General features: G+C 38.6%; 1 protein-coding gene across 2 annotated transcripts in view; it reads right to left on the reverse strand.

Annotated features, from left to right (window-relative positions):
* The window catches only part of TTN (titin), a 281,341-nt gene that overhangs the window by 259,037 nt on the left and 2,330 nt on the right, over positions 1–19,974 (reverse strand). Inside the window, exons 2-14 of one of the 2 annotated variants that reach the window (XM_049712583.1) lie at positions 19,766–19,869; positions 17,322–17,525; positions 15,547–15,834; positions 14,992–15,077; positions 14,646–14,884; positions 10,036–10,351; positions 9,512–9,664; positions 8,710–8,847; positions 7,081–7,212; positions 4,970–5,107; positions 4,337–4,474; positions 792–1,085; positions 573–695 (exon numbers count right to left, since the gene is read on the reverse strand). In XM_049712583.1, coding sequence (XP_049568540.1) covers positions 573–695; positions 792–1,085; positions 4,337–4,474; positions 4,970–5,107; positions 7,081–7,212; positions 8,710–8,847; positions 9,512–9,664; positions 10,036–10,351; positions 14,646–14,884; positions 14,992–15,077; positions 15,547–15,834; positions 17,322–17,525; positions 19,766–19,856 — 2,340 coding nt within the window. In that variant the 5' untranslated portion in view covers positions 19,857–19,869. The remainder of the gene's footprint in view (positions 1–572; positions 696–791; positions 1,086–4,336; positions 4,475–4,969; positions 5,108–7,080; positions 7,213–8,709; positions 8,848–9,511; positions 9,665–10,035; positions 10,352–14,645; positions 14,885–14,991; positions 15,078–15,546; positions 15,835–17,321; positions 17,526–19,765; positions 19,870–19,974) is intronic. The other variant, XM_049712582.1, reaches the window with a different exon arrangement.

Consider the following 19,974-nt stretch of genomic DNA (forward strand, 5'->3'; position numbering starts at 1 on the left):
GTGTGTAAAGTAAGAACAGTTGTGACTAACACTGAGGGTTATTAGGCCCTGTCAACTTGCTAAGGATTTTACATGTACTAACTTGTCCCTGATAACAGAGCTAATAAGGGGCAGGGGCCAGGGTACTTATCCAGGGCTGTGTGATTCCACAATCCAGCCCAACTACCACACAGTACCACCTCTCCATTTTGCTACAGTGAGTATACGCACACATGATTTCTCAACGTCTGTCTTTATTATTGGTATCAATTCTCATTTAAGTTACTCTGAAATGTCTCACAGAATGAGGAAAACTGAACTGCATAACACATCATCTTTTACAAAATGTGAAAAGAAAGAAGGCTGTATGGATTTGTGTCTTCTCAGAGGTGTAAGATAACCAACTGCTAGCCTAGGCTCACCCTGCTGGGCAAGTTTCAGACTTTAGGGGCTTCTGAGTCCACTGTGAAAGCAAACAGACATCATCAAAAAGAGGCCCACGTCGGCTTTCGGCAAAGATACCCTACGTCACACATTAGATACTTTCTTCCTTCGAGCCTAACATTTCTTTGTCAAGCTCATTAACTTCTTACCTCATATCCATGTTCTGGCTTAGGAACAGAAATTTTTGAAACAGTAAAGTGAGGGCTTGCTGTGCGGGGGCGTTTATCCACATGGACTAATCTTTCACTTGTTAGATCTGTAGTTTTCTTGATCTGCGTGGAAAGGGAACTCAGTGATAGCCGTGTTCACCGGGTGACCACAGCAGTTAAGCTCGCTTTCCCGGGGGCAGTCAGTGGGTCCAGACTCACCTGTGATGATATGTGCATTCCCATTTGATCCGTAGTTGTGATATGAGTCTCAGAAGGAGCGTGGATCACTCCAGGCTTGACTGCTTTAGGGACAATGTGGGGTTCTGAGGCTGGACGTGGCGGATGCTCAGTTACCTTTGCGGCAGACACGTGTTCCTTGTGCTCGTACTCCAAAGTGGTCTTCTGAGCATACATTTCTTCAACATGCCCGGGTTCTCTGGGCTCTCGAACTCGGGCCTGGTCTACTGCAGCAACCACTGTTGCTACAGCTTCCGCCTTTTCCCCAATGCCCACCTGCAGACAAGGTTTCCAGAATTAATACTCAGTAATGTCAGTCATGTCTAAAGGCACGATGGGCCGACGGCACCTACATTACAAAGCTATGTTAATGTCTCCAGAAATATGACTTAGAAATGCATTACGAATTTAATATTTCACTGGTTATTATAATGCATGGACATCTAGTTAGACACACTCTGAATCCTTGCTTAAATAGATTAGACATTAAATCACATAAACACAACATAGGACAACACAATGTGTATGTAAAACAGAAAGGAAGTTTTGAGTTTGTCTAGTACTTTGTCCACGGCAGACAGTCAATTAGCACTTGTGAAATCAGGACTTCGGGGCTGGTTATCTTCATTGATTATTTTTATCGCTGATCATTTAGTCCGGCGTCGGTGCAACGACGGCGATGATAAAAATGCACTCAATACTGTTACACTCCCATCCAGAAAAATCAGTTGCTACAGAATTGTACAGTCACATGCAAATCTAAGATAACATGAAAACTTGTGAACACACAGGGAACATATTAATTTACTTATGATTCCCTAGGTATAAAAATTTTTTAATCTATTAGAAAGTATCTTTCTTAAAACACACGAATGAAGATACTGTGATGAAAATGAAAGTGTTATATTTGGATTCAAGAGAACAATCTTTCACAGCAAAGTTCAATTTACTATTGTAAGTTAAAGTGAAGAAGGAAAAAGAAATGTTGTTTTCTCATTTCCATGAATCTGATTATCATAAATGGGAACACATTTTGCAAAGGAGTTTCTCTTTTAAAGAAAGCAAGCCAGTTGATACAGCTCATACGTTATTATTCTCTGCAGTACTTGGAAACAGCATATCGCAAAAATCACATCACCGTGTCCATCAGTGCTCTTTAAAAGAATGCTGGAATATTTTATTAATGTTCAGTTTTCTTTTCTGCTGCTGTGAATAGAATCTAGATTGCATCTGAAGTGTTTTTCAAGTGTGCTACCTCTATAGCTGTTAAAATTATTCTCTGAACCATTTAAGATATAAATGAGGTGTTTCTGAGACGAAATTGGGCCTTTAGTGATTATAGGCTTCATCCAGCTCTCCATCTAGGAAGCCACAAACAATCTAATCTGCCTTGAAGAATTGCAGATACCATTTTCACTTTAGATTGCATCTTAGAAGAATGCAAAATATATATGAGGATTAGGTGGGTTAAGTTCATTCTTCTGGTTGTTTCTTTTTTTAAACCATATAGGCCATTAGTTGACTTTTAATTTTATAGATGTTTTAAAATGTTAACATCTTCAACTACATACACACACACACATATAAATTACTTTGCTTATAGAATGATTACATTTACATTATACCTCATTTGAATCTTTCAACCAGTCTATGAAATAGTTTTGAGTTTTCATTTTACTTATTTTAATAATGAGAAAACTTAAGCTCAAAGAAATTGTCCTTTGCTAACTGACATATATGAATGTTATTCTTAATTTAAAACTTACGCAAAAAAGAATCTTAACTATAGTAAGATATTTTAAGTTGGGGAAGCATCTATATGTTTTTCCTTAGTTAACATATGTCAACTCTATATACATATGCTGGTGGACCCATATACTCATTGATGGACAGCCACAAATGAGTAATCTATGCTGATAGCTGCTCTTATTTCTTAGTGGACTGACTCTAATATCCCTCATATTTTTGGAACCTAGATAATCAGGAAGAAGAATTGGACTAGAATTGGAGACCCTAACTCATACCAGTTTAAAGCTGAGAATTAATTTAGAAGACACAAAGAAAAGTGTTACTTAATCTGACTTGCCACAACTAGAAGTGCTGACTGTTGCACTGGAAGAACTGGACTGAATCTAATGGTCTCTAATGTTATTTAATCTGACTTTCCACAACTAGAAGTGCTGACTGTTGCACTGGAAGGACTGGACTGAATCTAATGGTCTCTAATGTTCTGTTGATCAGTTAAGCAATTAAATGGAGCAGCAGGAGCACAGAGACTCATTGTGGATGAAAAGTCAGGAGAGCTGATGATGAAATGGGATGAAACAAGGCTTGTCACGTCCACAGCATCAGTTTTCACCTCCTCATGAAAAAGATGTATTTGTTCTTGCTTAATGGCAAATCCTTCTCTAGTTCTTGGCAGTGTTCGCAGATTTTGCAGTGGTAACTATTTCTTTGAGTCTAGACATTTCCTGAGCTTCCACTCTTAGCTAATTTTTTTAAGCTAATTTTTAACAACAAAAATAAGAGTCAAATTTATGCGATTCAGAACAAAAATGTAAATATAATCACTCATGAAGTATGTTACATACTGGAATTTCTGTCATCAATGAGACCTCTAGAAGGCTGATATGCCATTCAATATTAGACTTACGTAAATGTTAAAAAAGCTGATCTTAAATCGTGTCTTAGAAAAAAAACCCCAAAGATGTAGAGATAGAAAATACAGACAGGACTCAGTTATGACGCTAAAGAAATTGAAAAACTAGTTGCTAATTCCCAATTACTATATTCGCAATAAAGAATAAAATTAGGTAAATAGTTCACCCGGGGTATAGAGTCCTGGGAAGAAGGTAAATTCATGGAAATTTCATAGCCACAAATAGATGCTACAAATAACATTTTTATGGTTGATGTGTATTTACTCTGGTTGGATAATTTCTTCTCTAGATTTTAATATTGCATCTTGTTCAGCTTTAGTGGGAGCTACTACAGCAGGCACCATAATTTTCTCAGCTTCTTTTCTCATCTGATATTTACAGGGAGAAAAAAAGGTAGAGTTTCACATGATGAAAATTATGGTTTTTTTCCTGAAATAAGTCCATACTCTACACTGTAATATACTGGATTTATTTATTTATACTTAATACTGTACTTCAAAATGTACATCTTTTTGACAGTAAGGGTCATTATTTACTTGAACACTTTTTTTTAAATGTCCATGGAGTATCTTAAAATTAGCCTGCATGCAATCTCAATCATCTTCTGGAGAATCCCTAGCTGTTAATAATAAAAAAATGGAAAATAATAGTGAAGAGATAAGTGAGGAAAGGAATATGTAGTAATATTAACAATAATAAATAATTCAGTTTTTTAGTTTCCAATTGTACATCTAAAAATAAATCAGGTTAATAGTGTCTCATAAGAAATTTTGAGATTTGGAATGCATTATAATAGGGGATTTCACATGAGATTTAGTGTTAATGTATTATAATAGGGGATTTCACACTTGGAATAGCAATAGTCACCTTTCCATGAGTAACTTGGATTTGTTCTTGTCTAGCAGCCATTTCTTCTCTAGTTCTCAGTATTGTTTCTTGTTCTTTGGCTTTAGCAGTTGCAACTGCTATTGTAGACAAGGCAGTTTTCTCAGCTTCCTTTCTCATCTGATTATTATAGTAAAATCCAGGTTTAAATTGTACAGGGCTTCAGATGCATATGGTATGACACTTCCCCCCACCCCCACCCCCTTAGTGGGGATGCAAGACAAGGTTATTCAGGGTTAACTACACAAAAGAAGTTAACTTGCACTGGGCAGTGTTTGTACACACTGACTGGGAACCACAAACCTTAGAAACGTTAACTACAAAAAAAAATCTCCAGATGATTCCTTATATTGCTTTTTAGAAGTCAGGCTAAAAATGCCAATCTTCGTGCAAAGGATAATGGTGAATAAAATGAATTACAAATGTTACAGACGAATGAAAATCAAATGTGCAGATAAAAGTAATGGTAAGAAGTCATACATTCACCATGTGGTTTTTAGTTGGGGATTCAAAAAGGAAAATACAGATCAATAATTCATATCACACTGTAGTTAATGGTTTACTGGAAATTAGTTTAAAGATGAAACTTTTCCCATCTCGAATATCTGTATTCACCTTTTCCTGAGTTATTTGAACTTGCTCTTTTTTGGTAGTGATGCCTTCTCTAGTTCTTGTTACTAAATCTTGTTCTTTGACTTTGGGCATGGCAACTATGACTTTAGGTACCACTGTTTTCCTAGTTTCTTTCATTATCTGGTCATACGATAAAAAAAAGATGAGAAAATGGTCATTAAATTTCATATAGCCTCTAATAAAAGAAATTAAGTCAAAGCTGAGACAGGAAGAATATTTCTTCCTATGCAAGGACATTTTATCATCTGAGTTGCTTTGGTCATCCATACTGTTTCATTGGTAACAATATCAAAATAAGTTCAGTCTAAAAGAAAAAAATGTGTTGAGCAATAAAAGGATGCATTTCTCTTTCTCACCTTATTCTTCTCATAATTTTTTATGACTCTATGACAATAGAGTCATAAAAATACCTAATTTTGCATTTTATCAATTGACTTTGACACTGGAGTATTCAATAGAAACATGTTAAATATTAAGGTGAATTATAATATCATACTAGTAAGAATCCAAAGGGAAGTCCAAAAAGTTAGGAATGAAAAGTGGCAGTGAAAGCTAGATAGACAGCAAAAGGTTCCTGAGAGATTCTGAAGTTTTCTGTATGAGTCATAAGAAGAGAAGGAGGTGAAAAGGTGATGATTAAGACCCAGGATGAAAATGTAGGTGGCTTGCAAATGGAATGAAACAAGAGTGAATTTCACACCAGCAGGAAGTTTTCACCGTTTCATGAGTTACATGCATTTGATCTTGTTGTGTGACACTTTCTTCTTGAGCTCCCAGAATTGTTTCTAAGACTGTGGGCTTGGCAGCGGCAACTACCACCACGGATGCAGCTGCTGTCTCAGCTTTCTGTATTGTCTGATTTTCAGAGTAAAATGAAGGTGTTTCAAAAGGCACAGGAGAAATGGCAAGATATCCTTTCGACATTCGAGAGAATACAGAATGTTCGGTGTTATCACAGTTCCATTTTGAGGGCCTACGCTTGTGTTTAAAACCCAGGAGTGGGCTTCTTTTCTGCCCACCTGCCCCTGAGTAAATTGGCCTAGAAACTGAAAAGGTCTCATCTTTAAGATATGTTGACACATTAGGGAACTTAATGAGCACCCGCTAGCAAATGGCTAGACAACTACAGTTAGACTGAACTCGCCAGTCACCAGCATTGCAATGGCAACAGGGACTTCTATGCCCTTCATTATGCCAACTTGGGTTCCTTTCAAAGTCTCTCACTCACTGTAAGGAGAGGGAATTTCATCCAAAGACCTCTGGCCAGCCTTTTAAGTATATAGTGTTCTAAGCTGGATCTTTTTAAAAAAGTAGCTCTGGGATCAACAAAGAGCTTGAGATTAAGAGAGGCTGGCCACGTTGGAACACCCTCAATGTCACTGAAATCTACTTGAACATGAAAGAATTCAAAAGTTGCCTCTTGCTAGACCCAGTAAGGCTTGATTTCACACATGGGAGAGAAGTAGATTTTGGTGATACTGGGGTTTTTCCAACTTGGCTCTATAGCACAAAAGCAGCAAACACTTCTGGGTCACTGTTCATCAACCAGGAATTAGGGCACTTTCTTGAAGAAGTACTGGTCTTCTCTGATGTCCAGCAATTCCTCACTTTCCCTTGATATTTAGTTGGAGTGTTCGTGGCTGGTATGTGTGCGTGTGTGTGTGTGTGTGTGTGTGTGTGTGTAGGGGCATACGCATGCATGTGTCTTCCAACTATGTCAAGTTTGTGTGTTACAATTTAAGTGACCAAGGGCTCAGGCTATGCATGAAAAAACTGATTGTACCAGTGGATAACTGGGCTGGAGTGATATCTATCTTCCACTTAATTATGCTCTAGAAACGTCACTGATGTGCCCCAAACTATTCTAGTGGATAGACAATTTCCTTGAAACTGATCAGTTGAGTGGAAAATTGTGTAATGAGAGCAGAATTTCCATCATGAAAGAGTTTAAGTACTAGATATAGAGAAACAACAGAAAGATAATATACACAAAAGACTCCTCCACTTAGAGGTTTTGGTTAGAGGGTACATGTAGCTGGCTGGAATGTGATATTTGTCAACAAATTACAAGGTATTTACAAAATTTGACTTACCGTTTCTTGTGTTATTTGTTTTTGTTCTTGTTTTGTAGTAATTTCTCCGGTTATTCTAGTTTCTCGTTCTTTGGCTTTAGCTGCGGAAATTACTACTTTTGGTACAAATGCCTTTTCAGTTTCTTTTCTTATCTGAAATCAATGATAAAAACAAAATCTTATTGTCTCCCGATCTCTAATGGAAGTGACATAATGTTTACTAAATATAAAAAAATAGGAAGTAAAAGAAGAAAAGTCCTTTTTCTAGAGATATCACTAAATAAATGATCTCATTTTCATTAATATGACCATACTCATGCTCTTTATTTGCCTAAACCATAAGTTATGTTGCTTAGAGAAAAAAAATTGGATTCAACACTGCTTTGAATTGGAGAGTGTAGTCTTCTTTAAAAGGACTTCCAATGCAGTGGTTGAGGGTCCGCCTGCCGATGCAGGGGACACGGGTTCGTGCCCCGGTCCAGGAAGATCCCACATGCCACGGAGCAGCTGGGCCCGTGAGCCATGGCTGCTGAGCCTGCGCGTCCGGAGCCTGTGCTCCGCAACGGGAGAGGCCACAACAGTGAGAGGCCCACGTACTGCAAAAAGAAAAGGACTTCCAATTTTTATAAATGGATATATGGCAATATTATTTTGTGTCACTTTGTCATGTAAAGGAAATCTTAGAGCACAGGATATTAGAATGGAAGACCTTAGAAGTAATACTGTCTGACCCTTTAATTTTATATATAAAAAATCAAGTATAGATGATTCATAATCCACATTTATACGATAATTTTGCTTCGAAAAATTTCCTAACTATTGTGATGGTTTGGAATATCAAGACTTACTTTTCTAAAATTGAGACATTAAAGGGAGAAAAGTTTTGTGCACATCCCAGGCAAAATGTTTTCCAAATCCTTAACTCTCTGAAGATACTGTGCTTGGATCTGGACACCTAAGGTATATGTGGGGGGAAAGGGGGTGCTGGGGGGGCAGTTTTCTCCATTTGCCTCTTTGCCATTCTCAGGCGTCGTCACTGAAATTCAGGATCTCAGGGTTAAAAGAGGCTTGAGAGGTATCTTCCCAAACCCGCCCAACTGACAATCGGATTGGGTGGCCAAGAGCCCTATCAGTTGGCCTCATCTAATTCGCTCCTGAATGCCTCCAAGCATGGAGCTGTCTTTTTCACTTTTTCTGGTTATTTCACCCGAGAAGGCCATGCTCTCCATCTCATTTCAAATCCATGTTCAAATGTTCTCTTAAGGAGTCAGGAAGCAGTTGCTAAGCTATTTTCAGAGCACTGTGTGTTCAGTGTTCTTTTCCACCCTTCCCAGTTCCCACCTCAGCATCTACTTCTCCGTCCCTTGTAGTCACATATTTAGCCAGTGCGTCTCCAGGCCAGTGTAGATGAGACCCCTGTTTCTACTTCTGCTATGTGTTCCTAGAGGTCCCTTTTGTCTACACAAGGGAAGCGTCTGGTGACTCTAAAGGACTTTGGTATCCAGCACCCAGGGATACAGAGATACAGGGGATGTTATTAGTGTGAAATAACCGTGTTGCTCATGAAACAACACCCTTCATGGTAAACATTATTATCTGTGTTGACGCTGGTAATCACAATAATAATTTCATATCAAAAACCAGTTTCACCTGTTCATGAGTTACGTGCACCTGCTCTTGTTCTGTGGTAATGACTTCTCTGGTTCTTGCTTTCAATTCTTGTTCTTTTGCTTTATCGGCGGCCACTACCACCTTAGTTACAGCAGTCTTCTCTGCCTCCTTTTTTATCTGATTTTCATAGGGGAAAGGAAAGAAATACTGTAATGCACCTCATATAAAAAGTCACAATAATAAATCAGGATAAAGACATAAATGTCACACAGGAGATGACAAGGAGGAAAGTTAGAGTGATTTTAAACTATAACAGAAAATCTATTCAAATATGAGATGGGAAATTATCTTGGATTTATAACACCTTTCAGCTATGAATCAAGCGTCACGTTTGTTTTGAGGAAAGTAAAAGCAAAGGTCTTTGGGGGAAGCTTAGAGAAAGGTAATGGCAGCCCTGAAATAATGGTTTTCCTGCCTGGCTCTTGGAGAGACTGAGCTCTGGATGGACCGGTCTGGAACTACAGCTCTGAACGCACATGTACCGTCTTGTTCAGCTGACTTTCTCGGCCACCTTTGCCTGTCTTAACTCAGGAGTGCCCTGATACTTGGGATACCTTGTCTGACCTCCTATCTTGACTTTCTGAGAGTTAACTCTTACCTGCCTAGCTGTCTGACTTAGACCAGGTACTTAGAATGTTTGTAACTTGAACACCTTTGGTCTCAGACCACCTCCTGCTCCGAAAGACCTAAAAGTCCGGGCCATGGTGGGCTCAGTGTTGTCCTCAAAGCGATGTGAGCATTGATTGCATGCACAGCTCAGTGTGCATGGCCCCAGGCCTACCTGTTCTTGAGCAGGTTGGATGCGCACAGCAGTCGTGGTTGTCCTCTGAGCAGTCTGCTCTACAGCACTGATAACTGGTTCTCTCACTCTGGCCATATCAACAGCAGCAACAACGGTTGCAACAGCTGCACTTTTGTCAGTTTCTTGTTTCACCTGGATTGGCAGTGACCAAGCACATTACTTTGTGAAATGACACGCACGGTAGAAAATACAAAAGAACAGTGGAAACCAAGCCACCTAGAGTACAGTAGACACTAGATAAATGCATAAGCATTTATCATTGCCAAGAGAGATACGGTAGGTACTGTGAAAACCTACATTTATGAAAAGCTCACGGATTTAGAGCCTTTGTTCCAATTAAAAAACGCTTTTACAGAGCATAAGCCAAATTGGGTTTTCAGTTTCGGTTATACTCTTATGTTCGTATGCATTTTCCCTGCAACCTACACAGACTGCGTTTCACGGCAGGATTCTGTTGGGAGAAACCAGATGTCAAAGGAAGAGAAAGGAAGCTCTGACAGTACCTCTGCAGCCCCAGCAGCACCAGCCCCTGCCGCAAAGGTAGCACTGGCGGCAGCCCCTGCCGCTCCACTGATGGTCACTTGCTCCTGGATCCCGTATCTCCCTTCCCATCTCTCCTCTGTCCTGATCTGAGTAGCACTTGTCACCATGGTTTCTCTCATCTCAGACTCAGATGAAGCCATGTAGCCCTCTTGCTTCCAAGGGGGAGGCACTTCAGGGCCTGGGGGCATGGTGGGCATCTGAGCCTTCCGGACGAGTAACGGAGACCTAACGGATCTGATGGGGGATGTGGAGATCCTCCCCGCTGGAGACACGGACCTGAAAATCAAATGACAGAGGTCAAAGAATGCCAAGACAAGAAACTACTCCCTTGGTCATCAGATATGAATAAAGGAAGAAAACTCTGGAAGTGTTTAATTTAAGGAAGAGTTTTAAAATCCATGGCTTGGGACTTCCCTGGTGGTGCAGTGGTTAAGAATCCGCCAGCCAATGCGGGGGACACGGGTTGGATCCCTGGTCCAAGAAGATCCCACATGCCGCGGAGCAACTAAGCCCGTGTGCCACAACTACTCAGCCTGCACTCTAGAGCCTGTGAGCCACACTACTGAGCCCACGCGCTGCAACTGCTGAAGGCTGCACACCTAGAGCCCGTGCTTCGCAACAAGAGAAGCCACCACAACTAGAGAAAGCCCGCGCGCCGCAATGAAGACCCAATGCAGCCAAAAATAAATAAATAAAATTAAAAAAATAAAAAAATCCGTGGCTCAATAACCTATACAGAGGCAAGTAATGTACTTGAAAGTAATTTGTTTTAAATCTCAGTGAGCCTTATTCTCATCTGCAGTAATTCTGTAAGAGAATCAGATTTAATCCTAAACTAAAGAATTCTGTGCCCTGCCCCACCTTTTCGTGTTTAGAAAAGTCAAGACAGCAGAAGGCATGTCCTTAAAATACAGTCAAAGAAAGGACACGGCAAATATGGTAACCATAACTCTAAATTTCTCTGTACTCCCAATTCTGGGGGGCGGGTGGGGGCGAGGGGACGTCAAATAGGTGTTGAAGGAAGAAAGGTTTCTGTAATCAAAATGCTTGTGCAGCTCAAGGCTAAACAAGGTAAACCTTTTTTTTATTTTCCTGCAGGATTTCCCACAGCCTTCATCATGCCCATCATGCCCATATGCCCTGTGAATTGCAAGGCTTTCTCATTACTCTTTTTGCAGAAAAAGGCTTTCTCATTACTCTTTTTGGGTATAGGCTGTGCAATGCACTTTGCAAACTGCTGTTCTGGTCAAAGTATGGTGAACTGCTGTTTTAAATTTATCCTGTCTTTGTTTACCCTCGCCCTCATTGTATTGTACTCTGGACTTCTTTTAAATATCCTTATAGTGGATAATTTGAAACCTAAGGATTCTATAGTTCTTGATTAAATTGATAAAGTGGTTTCTTCCAAAACAGTTTTCATCGTTTTTTATGTGTCCAAACTGAAATAGCATCAGTTCAAGAATCTGGGTACTGAATCAAGGCATTTACAGACAAAAATGACAGTTCCTAATCTATAGTAATAATTCCAGGCATTATTTTAAGATGAAATTTTTCATAATTTAATTCTTGATCCAAAGGGTTTATTATACTTTTCCCTCTAGGTTGCAGTATTGCCTTATCATTGCATTTAACTACTACATGCAGGAAAATGTTTATAAATGTATTCTGTCACTACATAGGGTATTTAACTTACACTGATCATAAATGAAACAATTATTCTAATTAAGGCTCAAGGTACAGTTGATATCTGCTCTAAATTACAGAGTAAATTAATAGTACATTACAATATTAACCAGTTTCATGAAGAAATGTTCAATCATTTTCTTGAAGAAGGGTTTTTAGGTGAAAATCAATTTACATTTTATAAATGGAGTTGTGATCAACTAAAGGTAGATCTAGGGGAACAAGTATCTACTCTGAAAGTGATTGCCTTAGAACCATAACAAAGACCAGTTTAGAATAACGTAGGGTTTACACCAATTGAAGAAAAGCAAAGTGACATGTATTTCCAAGTTTCAACCTGTGTCTTGTTCTTGCTCTCCCTAGTAAAGTGGGTCTAATTCAAATAGAGTTAAAGACATGATTAGCATGACATGAGTGATTAGCAGCAGGTTGCAGGTAAGCCCATAACTGTGAAAATCAATGTAATTTGAGTCATTATAGGAAAGTGCTTATTTCTGCTCTTACAATAAAAAGAAAATAATCACCTGGTCACAGCTAGATACAATGCACCTTATTCAATGAAATATGTTTGCCTTTCTCTACAACAAAAATCAAGATTAGACTGTGAGACATTTTAGGAAATTGTCTATCCTGGATAACCATTATTTTCTCCACAAACTGATATTTAAATTTCTTATTTTAAAGCAAATTTGGGGGGCTAAATAATTGGGATTGTTATCAATGAATTCTCAGTACTTCTAAGACAGTAAAAATACTCCATAGAATCAGGGAAGCTCTGTAATTCTAAATGACTCTTAGGCTTGGATTAAAAATACGGTGAGGTTGTTATCTCCCCCAGAAATCACATGCGGCCTGTCTTGTGATTTTGTGTATGCAAACTTGGAGTTAGCCTGAGATAGAACACTTTTTTTGATAGCCAGACACGTTTTTAAAACTAGCTTTTTGGTCAAGGCTTCATATTAGTGTTTACCAATATCTTTAAAGTGGCCACTATAATAAAGACTGGAAAATATCTGGCATTTTTCCATATATTTGTTGGACATTACATTGCCTCTGGTGTGAAATGCTTGTCTTTTGTCAATTTTTTTTTCATTTGTGTTGCTTGTTTTTTCTTTAATAATTAATTTGTGGAAGTTTTTGATACATCTGGTGTATTAGTCCTTTGTCATAAGTATTGCAAACATTTCCCCCGAGATCCACGGTTTGCATTTGCTTATTTATAGGGTCTTATCCAGCATCAACATGTACAGTTGTGTAGATTATGCACTGTTTCTAGGCTTGTACAATTCACACTGTGGCCACTGTATGTTTGTTTTAATATTTTATGGCAGAGGCAATGACATATCTCGAGGAAGAGGCATCCTTAAATTTTTTTCACAAATACACTGTTTGGTATAGCAATGACCTTGCTTTTGCCATACATAAATTTTTATTTTTATGTTGTTGAGTCTGTAAATCTATTTTTAAAAGCTCTTCCCTACAGTTGTTTTCACAAATTTTCTTCTCTTTTATTTTTGTGATTTAGTTTTTAATTTAGCTCTTTAGTCAAGCTGAGATTTATTCTGTAAATAGTGTAGGTACAAGTTTATATTCGGTTTTTCCCAAATGGATAGTTAACTGGGCCAGCATTCTTTATCGAGTAAAATATCCTTTTCCCCACTGAACTGAAAGGTCACTTTGATTTAAACACTGAATTTCCTGGATACTTGAATTCTATTTCTGGATGCTCTGTTCTGCTTTGCCCATGTATTTTCTATGCATTTACCAATACCATACTGTTTTGATTACAGTAACTTCACAATAAGTTTGAATATTTTTTAGATCAACTATCCACTTATTATTCTTCTTTTAAAATTTTTCATGGCAGGGGAACTTTCTCTACATTAAAAAAATTAAATTGGTCAAGAATCACTTTTTTATTTACTCCAAATTTTCCCCTTTTATCAGTTTATCATGTAAAAAAAAACCTCAGCATGTTAAGCTAAATCCCAAAGTTTCAAATTTGCTATGGATAATTTATACTTGCTTATATATTGGATTGGCCAAAAAGTTCATTCGGGTTTTTCTGTAAAATGTTATGAAAACTTTTTGGCCAACCCAATAGTTTCTAAGCCCTGATGATACATTCTTACTTTCTAATATACCTCCATATTAACTAAGCATAGAAACCTAACAGAAATCCATTTTATATTCTAGACAAAATAACATAAGCACATGCAAAATATTTAGAAGGTTTTACTTATTATTAGAGCAGAAGAACACTTGTATAATTATTTTATATCTACAAGAAACCTTCAACTAATTATCTCACTGAACCCTCACAACACACCTTGAGATGATTCTGTGTTTCTCTATAATTTACAAATGACATGACTAAGACCTTAAACAAATTATTTAACTTCTTTAGCTCTGGTCACCTAGCTATAAAATTAGGGGTGATAGTTCTTAGAGGTTGCTATGAATATTTAATGAGATAATATACACAGAGTGCCAATCAAATGTCTGACATAGAGAAAGTGGTCAGTGTATATTAGTGAGTATTTTATTATTATAATTATTTTCTAAGTCACATTTTAACAAGTAATCAAGCTGAGTGAACGCAGGGCTTCCAACCCTAAATTCTGTGCTCTTCTCATTTCGCTGTGCTTTTTCTTGACTCCTAAAGCAGATATTAAATGGTATACAAATAAGAATTCAGAATTAGCATTTATAAAGTTCTCCAATTTACCAGTGGACAGTGAGGATTTGTGAAAATCATAACCAGTGTCTTTTTGGTTTACCTCCTTTATCACACCCTACATTTCTTATTTCTTCCTTTTATCTCTCTCATCTTATTGGATTAAACCTAATTTGAAAATGCATAATGATCTCTTTTAAGAGGCTTTACCTGACGGGAGATGGGGTCGGTGCCCGCACATGTCTGACCGGGGACGGGGAGTGTCTTATCGGCGATGGGGACTGCTGTCGAGCCAACTGTGCTTTGGCAGCAATGGATGGTGGTGTGGGAGACCTTGACTTTGGCTTAGGAGGTATCCTGGGAGGTGTTTTATGTGGCAGCTGTTGGGCACCATCTATTACCATCTCAACTGTTGCAATTGATCTGGCATCAAAGTGGGCTTCAATCTTCTGTAAAAGAGAAAAACAAAGCCCATGGTGAGGAGGAATTATTGATGAAGAAACAATCTGAAAGGCCTAAAACCTGACAGTATATAGTAAAAAAAAAAAAAAAAAACCTTTTCAATTTGAGTTTGTCGTGTTTCTGAAATCTGAGCAGTCGAAACAATTGTCTTCGTCTTTTTAGCGGGTACTACTTCTTCACCTGTAGGAAGGGAAAGATAAATATTTAGACAGGAGCACAAGGACCCATTTTTAAAGGGATTATGTTAATTCTGACTACAAAGTCAATAAGATTTTGTGTGTCCCAATGGGCAAAAATGCAGAAAGTTTTGGATGTTGTATGAATATAAATTAGCTTTAAACATAGAAAGTATTTATTATTAGATATGAATTTAATTAGAATCTTTTTTTAAAAAATTCCATCGCTTGCCAATAATTTGAAAACATAGATGACTTAATTGAAATACTTCCTGGTTTCTAGTAGGGTTAAAAACCACAGATTGCTTCAATGCGCGGAATCTCAGAGACTTTTCATGGGTGTTGAAATGCCAGCTTTGATTTCAACTCACAGCATCCCCAGACCTCACAGGGCAGGCAGGTGGACCCCTGACCCCACTTGGTCCTAAATCCTTCCCTTCCCTGCTCCCTGTTCCTCAACCTCCAGCACATACCTTGAACCAGTAATTCAGCAGTGGAAGTAGCTCTTCCAACGCTATTGGTGGCATTTACTGAATAAGAGCCAGAGTCTTCAGGGTACGCTTCCGCAATCAGTAAGCTGTAGAGGTCGCCTTCTTGTGAAATTTGAAAATCAAGGGAGCTGTGGATTTCAGCTCCGTCCCGGTAGAACTTCACCACAGGTGTAGGGATTCCAGTCACTCTCACTTGGAGTCGCACTTGGCTTCCTTGTCTCACGGTCATGCTCTGCAGCCGTTGAACAAAGTTAGGTGGTGCTGTCTCCGCTGCAGTGGGGAGGGAAGAAAATTAGGACTGGCGCCAGCCAGGGCACTCCCAACAATCTATTTTTAAATGATTATAGCTCTGGTGTCCAAACCAGGCAATGGCTAGCTGAACCAAACATGCTTGACTGTCCTTGAGCCCAGCTCATCCATCAGATGACAGTAAGAGCAGAGCCAGGAGGTGGCAGAGGGCACCCCGCCACCATATTTGATTTGCTTTGTCTTGTTTAGCTGTTCTAGGCCACCACATTTTTTTTTTTTAAAGAAAAAGCCTAGATCTTGTTATGACATTTCTAGAGGATATTTCCTGCACTTCCTCCCAACTTCACATCTAGCACTATATTAATATGTTAAGATAACTTTACATATTTCAGGAAGTTGCACTAAAATGAATTCCAGTGGTTGGTTTGCTGGATACACCTGTGACTTACAGAATCATTAAATTTTAATTTAAATTAAAAAATCCTAAATTGGCTCCAACTTAATCAGTATTCAAATAACCCAAATATGTACTTGCATTTAAAATGTTAATCCAAATAATGACACGATTTAATGTTAGATGCTACAGAAAGGGGATTTTTTTTGGCTAATTATGCTGGAAGAAATTTTTAATAAAATAAATGTGAAGGGTGAGTGGGATTAATCTTGACATGTTTTTGAGGAATAAACAACAGCAGATGCTGTCAACCTTGTGCATTTTCCCTTTCTGAATTTTCTGGATGTATGTTAAAGTTCATACCTGATGTTACCTGATGTTCCTTCTGTTTTGGTCAATGATAGCCCTATACTTAAACAGTGCTGAACGTATAGTTTACTGGATAAACATATATAACATTATGCAGCTCATGAAAGATATTGTTATGTAATGTGTGAAGTAATGCAATGTTCTTTGTACTAATGTCTTACAAAGAAGTAAAGGATGGAGAAAAATGACAGAGGCCACGAAGACTTGTGGTAACTTTTGTGGGGAAACTGTGTCCTGCATTTGAATCATAAACAAGCATTTGCCCTATTTCTGTGTATGCTTACTGTGCAATGTTTTTAGAAATGGAAAGTAAATGAAGCATTATTAAATGTTATAGCCTAGAGCAGTATTTCTTAAATGGGTGGTCTGTGGACCACTGGTATCAGAATCATCTATGTGCTTGTTAAAGTGTGAATTCCTGGAGATACGCATATTTCCTTAGCAGGCGTATAGACAAGGCTCAAGCCTTTCTACTTGCTCAGAAACACGATTTTTAATATTTCCTTAATATAATTTTGAGTGCTTAATATGTGTATAGAGGAACTAGTTCTCAGCCACTTTTTTGAGGAAAACCAAATTCCAAAAGACAAACAACTTTGCTATCAATGCAGTGTCCGGTGGGCCCTTCTCTAGATTTGAGATGCATCTGCTTGTGCTCAGTAGCTTTTGGGGGACTCCCTTCCCCAGATCCTGGAGATGTGCTCCGGGGGTGGTACAGGGGACAGGCAGGTCCCCTAAAGCCTACCTGTCACGAGAAGCTCAGCAGTACTAGTCGCTTGTCCAGATCCATTGGTGGCTCTCAGGGAGTATCGTCCACTGTTGGCTTTAGTCACGGCGGGGATCTTCAGTCTAGCGCGGCCATCGCTAAAGGAGATCTGCACGCCGGGCAGAGTGGAAGTGGAAATCACCTGGCCATCCCTAAACCAGCTCACCTCAGGAACTGGGAAACCTGGAGAACAAAGAATTCATCTTTATGTTTGGGGCACTGCAAAGTCCTCTGTTCTGTCCCATTATGTTCACTTCCTTGTCCTAAACCATAAAAGCTATCCAGAGAGTCATAATGACAGTGAAAATTTGACAGCTGTGTGATAAAAGTGTAAACTTACAGACCATTAGGAAGGTCTGTGGGTTCACGTGGAGGCCAGCACCTTCATTCTATAGGGGAGGAAACTGAAGCCAAAAGAGGCTCAATGATTTTTCCAAGGTCCCTCAGCTGGCAGTGGCACACAGAGGACCAGAATTGCCATCACCTGCCCTCCTGCCCAAGGTTCTATCTGATGCAATTTAATAGACATCATTAAAATCATGAAGGAGATTTATAAAAATGAAGAGCCAAGGAAACTGTGAGATAAAAAGTGACTGTTGTCCTCTTCAAAAACAAGTGAAGAACAAAAGCAGCAAAGGGATCTAAAAGTTCAGCCTACTAAGCACAAGAGAACACGCTCAGCCCTCTACCTCCTCTGACCTCTCCTGTCTTCCTGACCTCTCCTGCCTTTCAAATGTGCTTCAGTAAAAATGCCATACAAAAGAGGGGCAGCTTCTCATACAATAAGAGATGATGCCGAACCAAGTCTTTCAGAATAACATGGATACTTGGAGTTGCAGGTAGAAAAGTCAAATTCTCTTCACCCACCATGAATCATGGAGCTAATGACTACATGTACACGGCTGGATGCTTTAAGTATACTAAAATTCTGCATTCGGAAGGCATGAGGCAAATTCAGAGCACGGTTTATTTTGCCTTTGGTATGAAGGCTGGTGATCTAACTCCTTAAACTGAGGAGGTGAGGATAAGCGAGAGAAAGTTTATTTTGTTGTCCTTATATTAGCCAATCTCCCACTGTGGCCAAGTGAATAGTTTATTTAACGAATTCATGGGTGTTCAAATATTTTCAGTGGTGTTTTTCTAAGAATGTATTAGCGCAAAGTGTGAAGGAACAAGGAGTTATGAGGAAGCCAGATTCCATTACTCCACAAGCAGGCAAACTTCCCACTGAAGCCATATGTGTTCTGCTCAGTTCAGAAGTTACTGAGTGTTACAAGATAAATAAGTAAATTATTTGGAAGTCAGAGATTATCATACAAGAGAAGAATTGAACTGGTCTCTATACATTTCTATATACATATACAATAGAAATTGAAGAATGATTATATGTTATTTGTGCAATGTAAAATAAAGTGTTATCCAGTTATGAATAAGATTGGTACATAGACAGAAAACAAAAGGAAAGAGAAAGGAAAAGGAAATCTCATTTTACATCTTTATTATAAGCCATAAAGTTGAAAAAAAAAAAGAGGAATAGTGTATCATAGAGGTACATCAAGCATCAACTTTTAATTAATCCATAAAATCTCACATGACCAGTTATAATACTGCAGGAGAAAATATTGATTAAATAAATTTGAGATTAAATAATTTTGAGATTATTTACAATATAGTTCATAGATTATCCCCATTTTGTCACACGATGATAGGTCCCAGAAATCATCCATTTTCAAAACCATCCCTAAACTGAATTATAAAGAAGAAAAAGAAGGAAAAAAAGAGACAGAAGAACTGCCTGTTAAATACAATTCTAGGGTTAATGTTTGTTTCTCTTTACTAGGTGAACCAGAGTGGCATATATTATTTTGGGGTGTCCTTTCAAAATGATTGGAAAATCTTTTCATTGACTAGAATCACTTAATAAAGATTGAAAATAAAATAATAAAATACTTAGGAGTTAGCTCATCACTGAAAGTTCTGCCACTGAGGAAAGTCAGTTGTACTGTTATTTTCCATGTAAACCCACAGAGGCTCAGGCACACAGGCTACTCGCCCAGCAGCTCCATGACTGGCCCCCATTGGGCTGGAGTTCTTGGCTTCCAGTCTGGCTCTGCAGCTGAATCCAAAGATAGAATGACCAAATTTGGTCCTATTTAGCACCTGGATTCTGACAGCTAATTTAATCCAATGCTATTTATTTTGCTTTGTGGAATTATAAATATGAATAAAACATTTTCAAGCCATTATATTGTCAGATTTTGTAGGAACTCTGTGAACAGTATACTCTTACAATGACCCTTCCACAGAAGTGGGCCCATTTCACAAAGTCAAAGCAAGGCTTAAACTTGCTGTCAAGTCCTACAGCAAAGTTAATGGACAGGAGGCAGAGAAGAAAAAGGGACAGTGTGAACGTGTGAGCTTACCACTAATGTGAGCCTCAAAGGTTGCGGTACTACCCTCCAGTACCACAACGCTTTGTAACGGCTGCGTAAACGTCGGTGCTTGAGTTGTCATCTTTTTAGGCACTCTGAAAAGGAAGAGAAAAGAAATTAGAAGGTCACAGCTTAGGGCCATTCTGGAGCTACTCTGAAGATGGCAGACACACATTTTCCAAATGGGTTGCTTCTCAGAT

The sequence above is a fragment of the Orcinus orca genome, chromosome 7, assembly GCF_937001465.1.
Source record: "Orcinus orca chromosome 7, mOrcOrc1.1, whole genome shotgun sequence".
In the NCBI taxonomy this organism is placed as follows: domain Eukaryota; kingdom Metazoa; phylum Chordata; class Mammalia; order Artiodactyla; family Delphinidae; genus Orcinus; species Orcinus orca.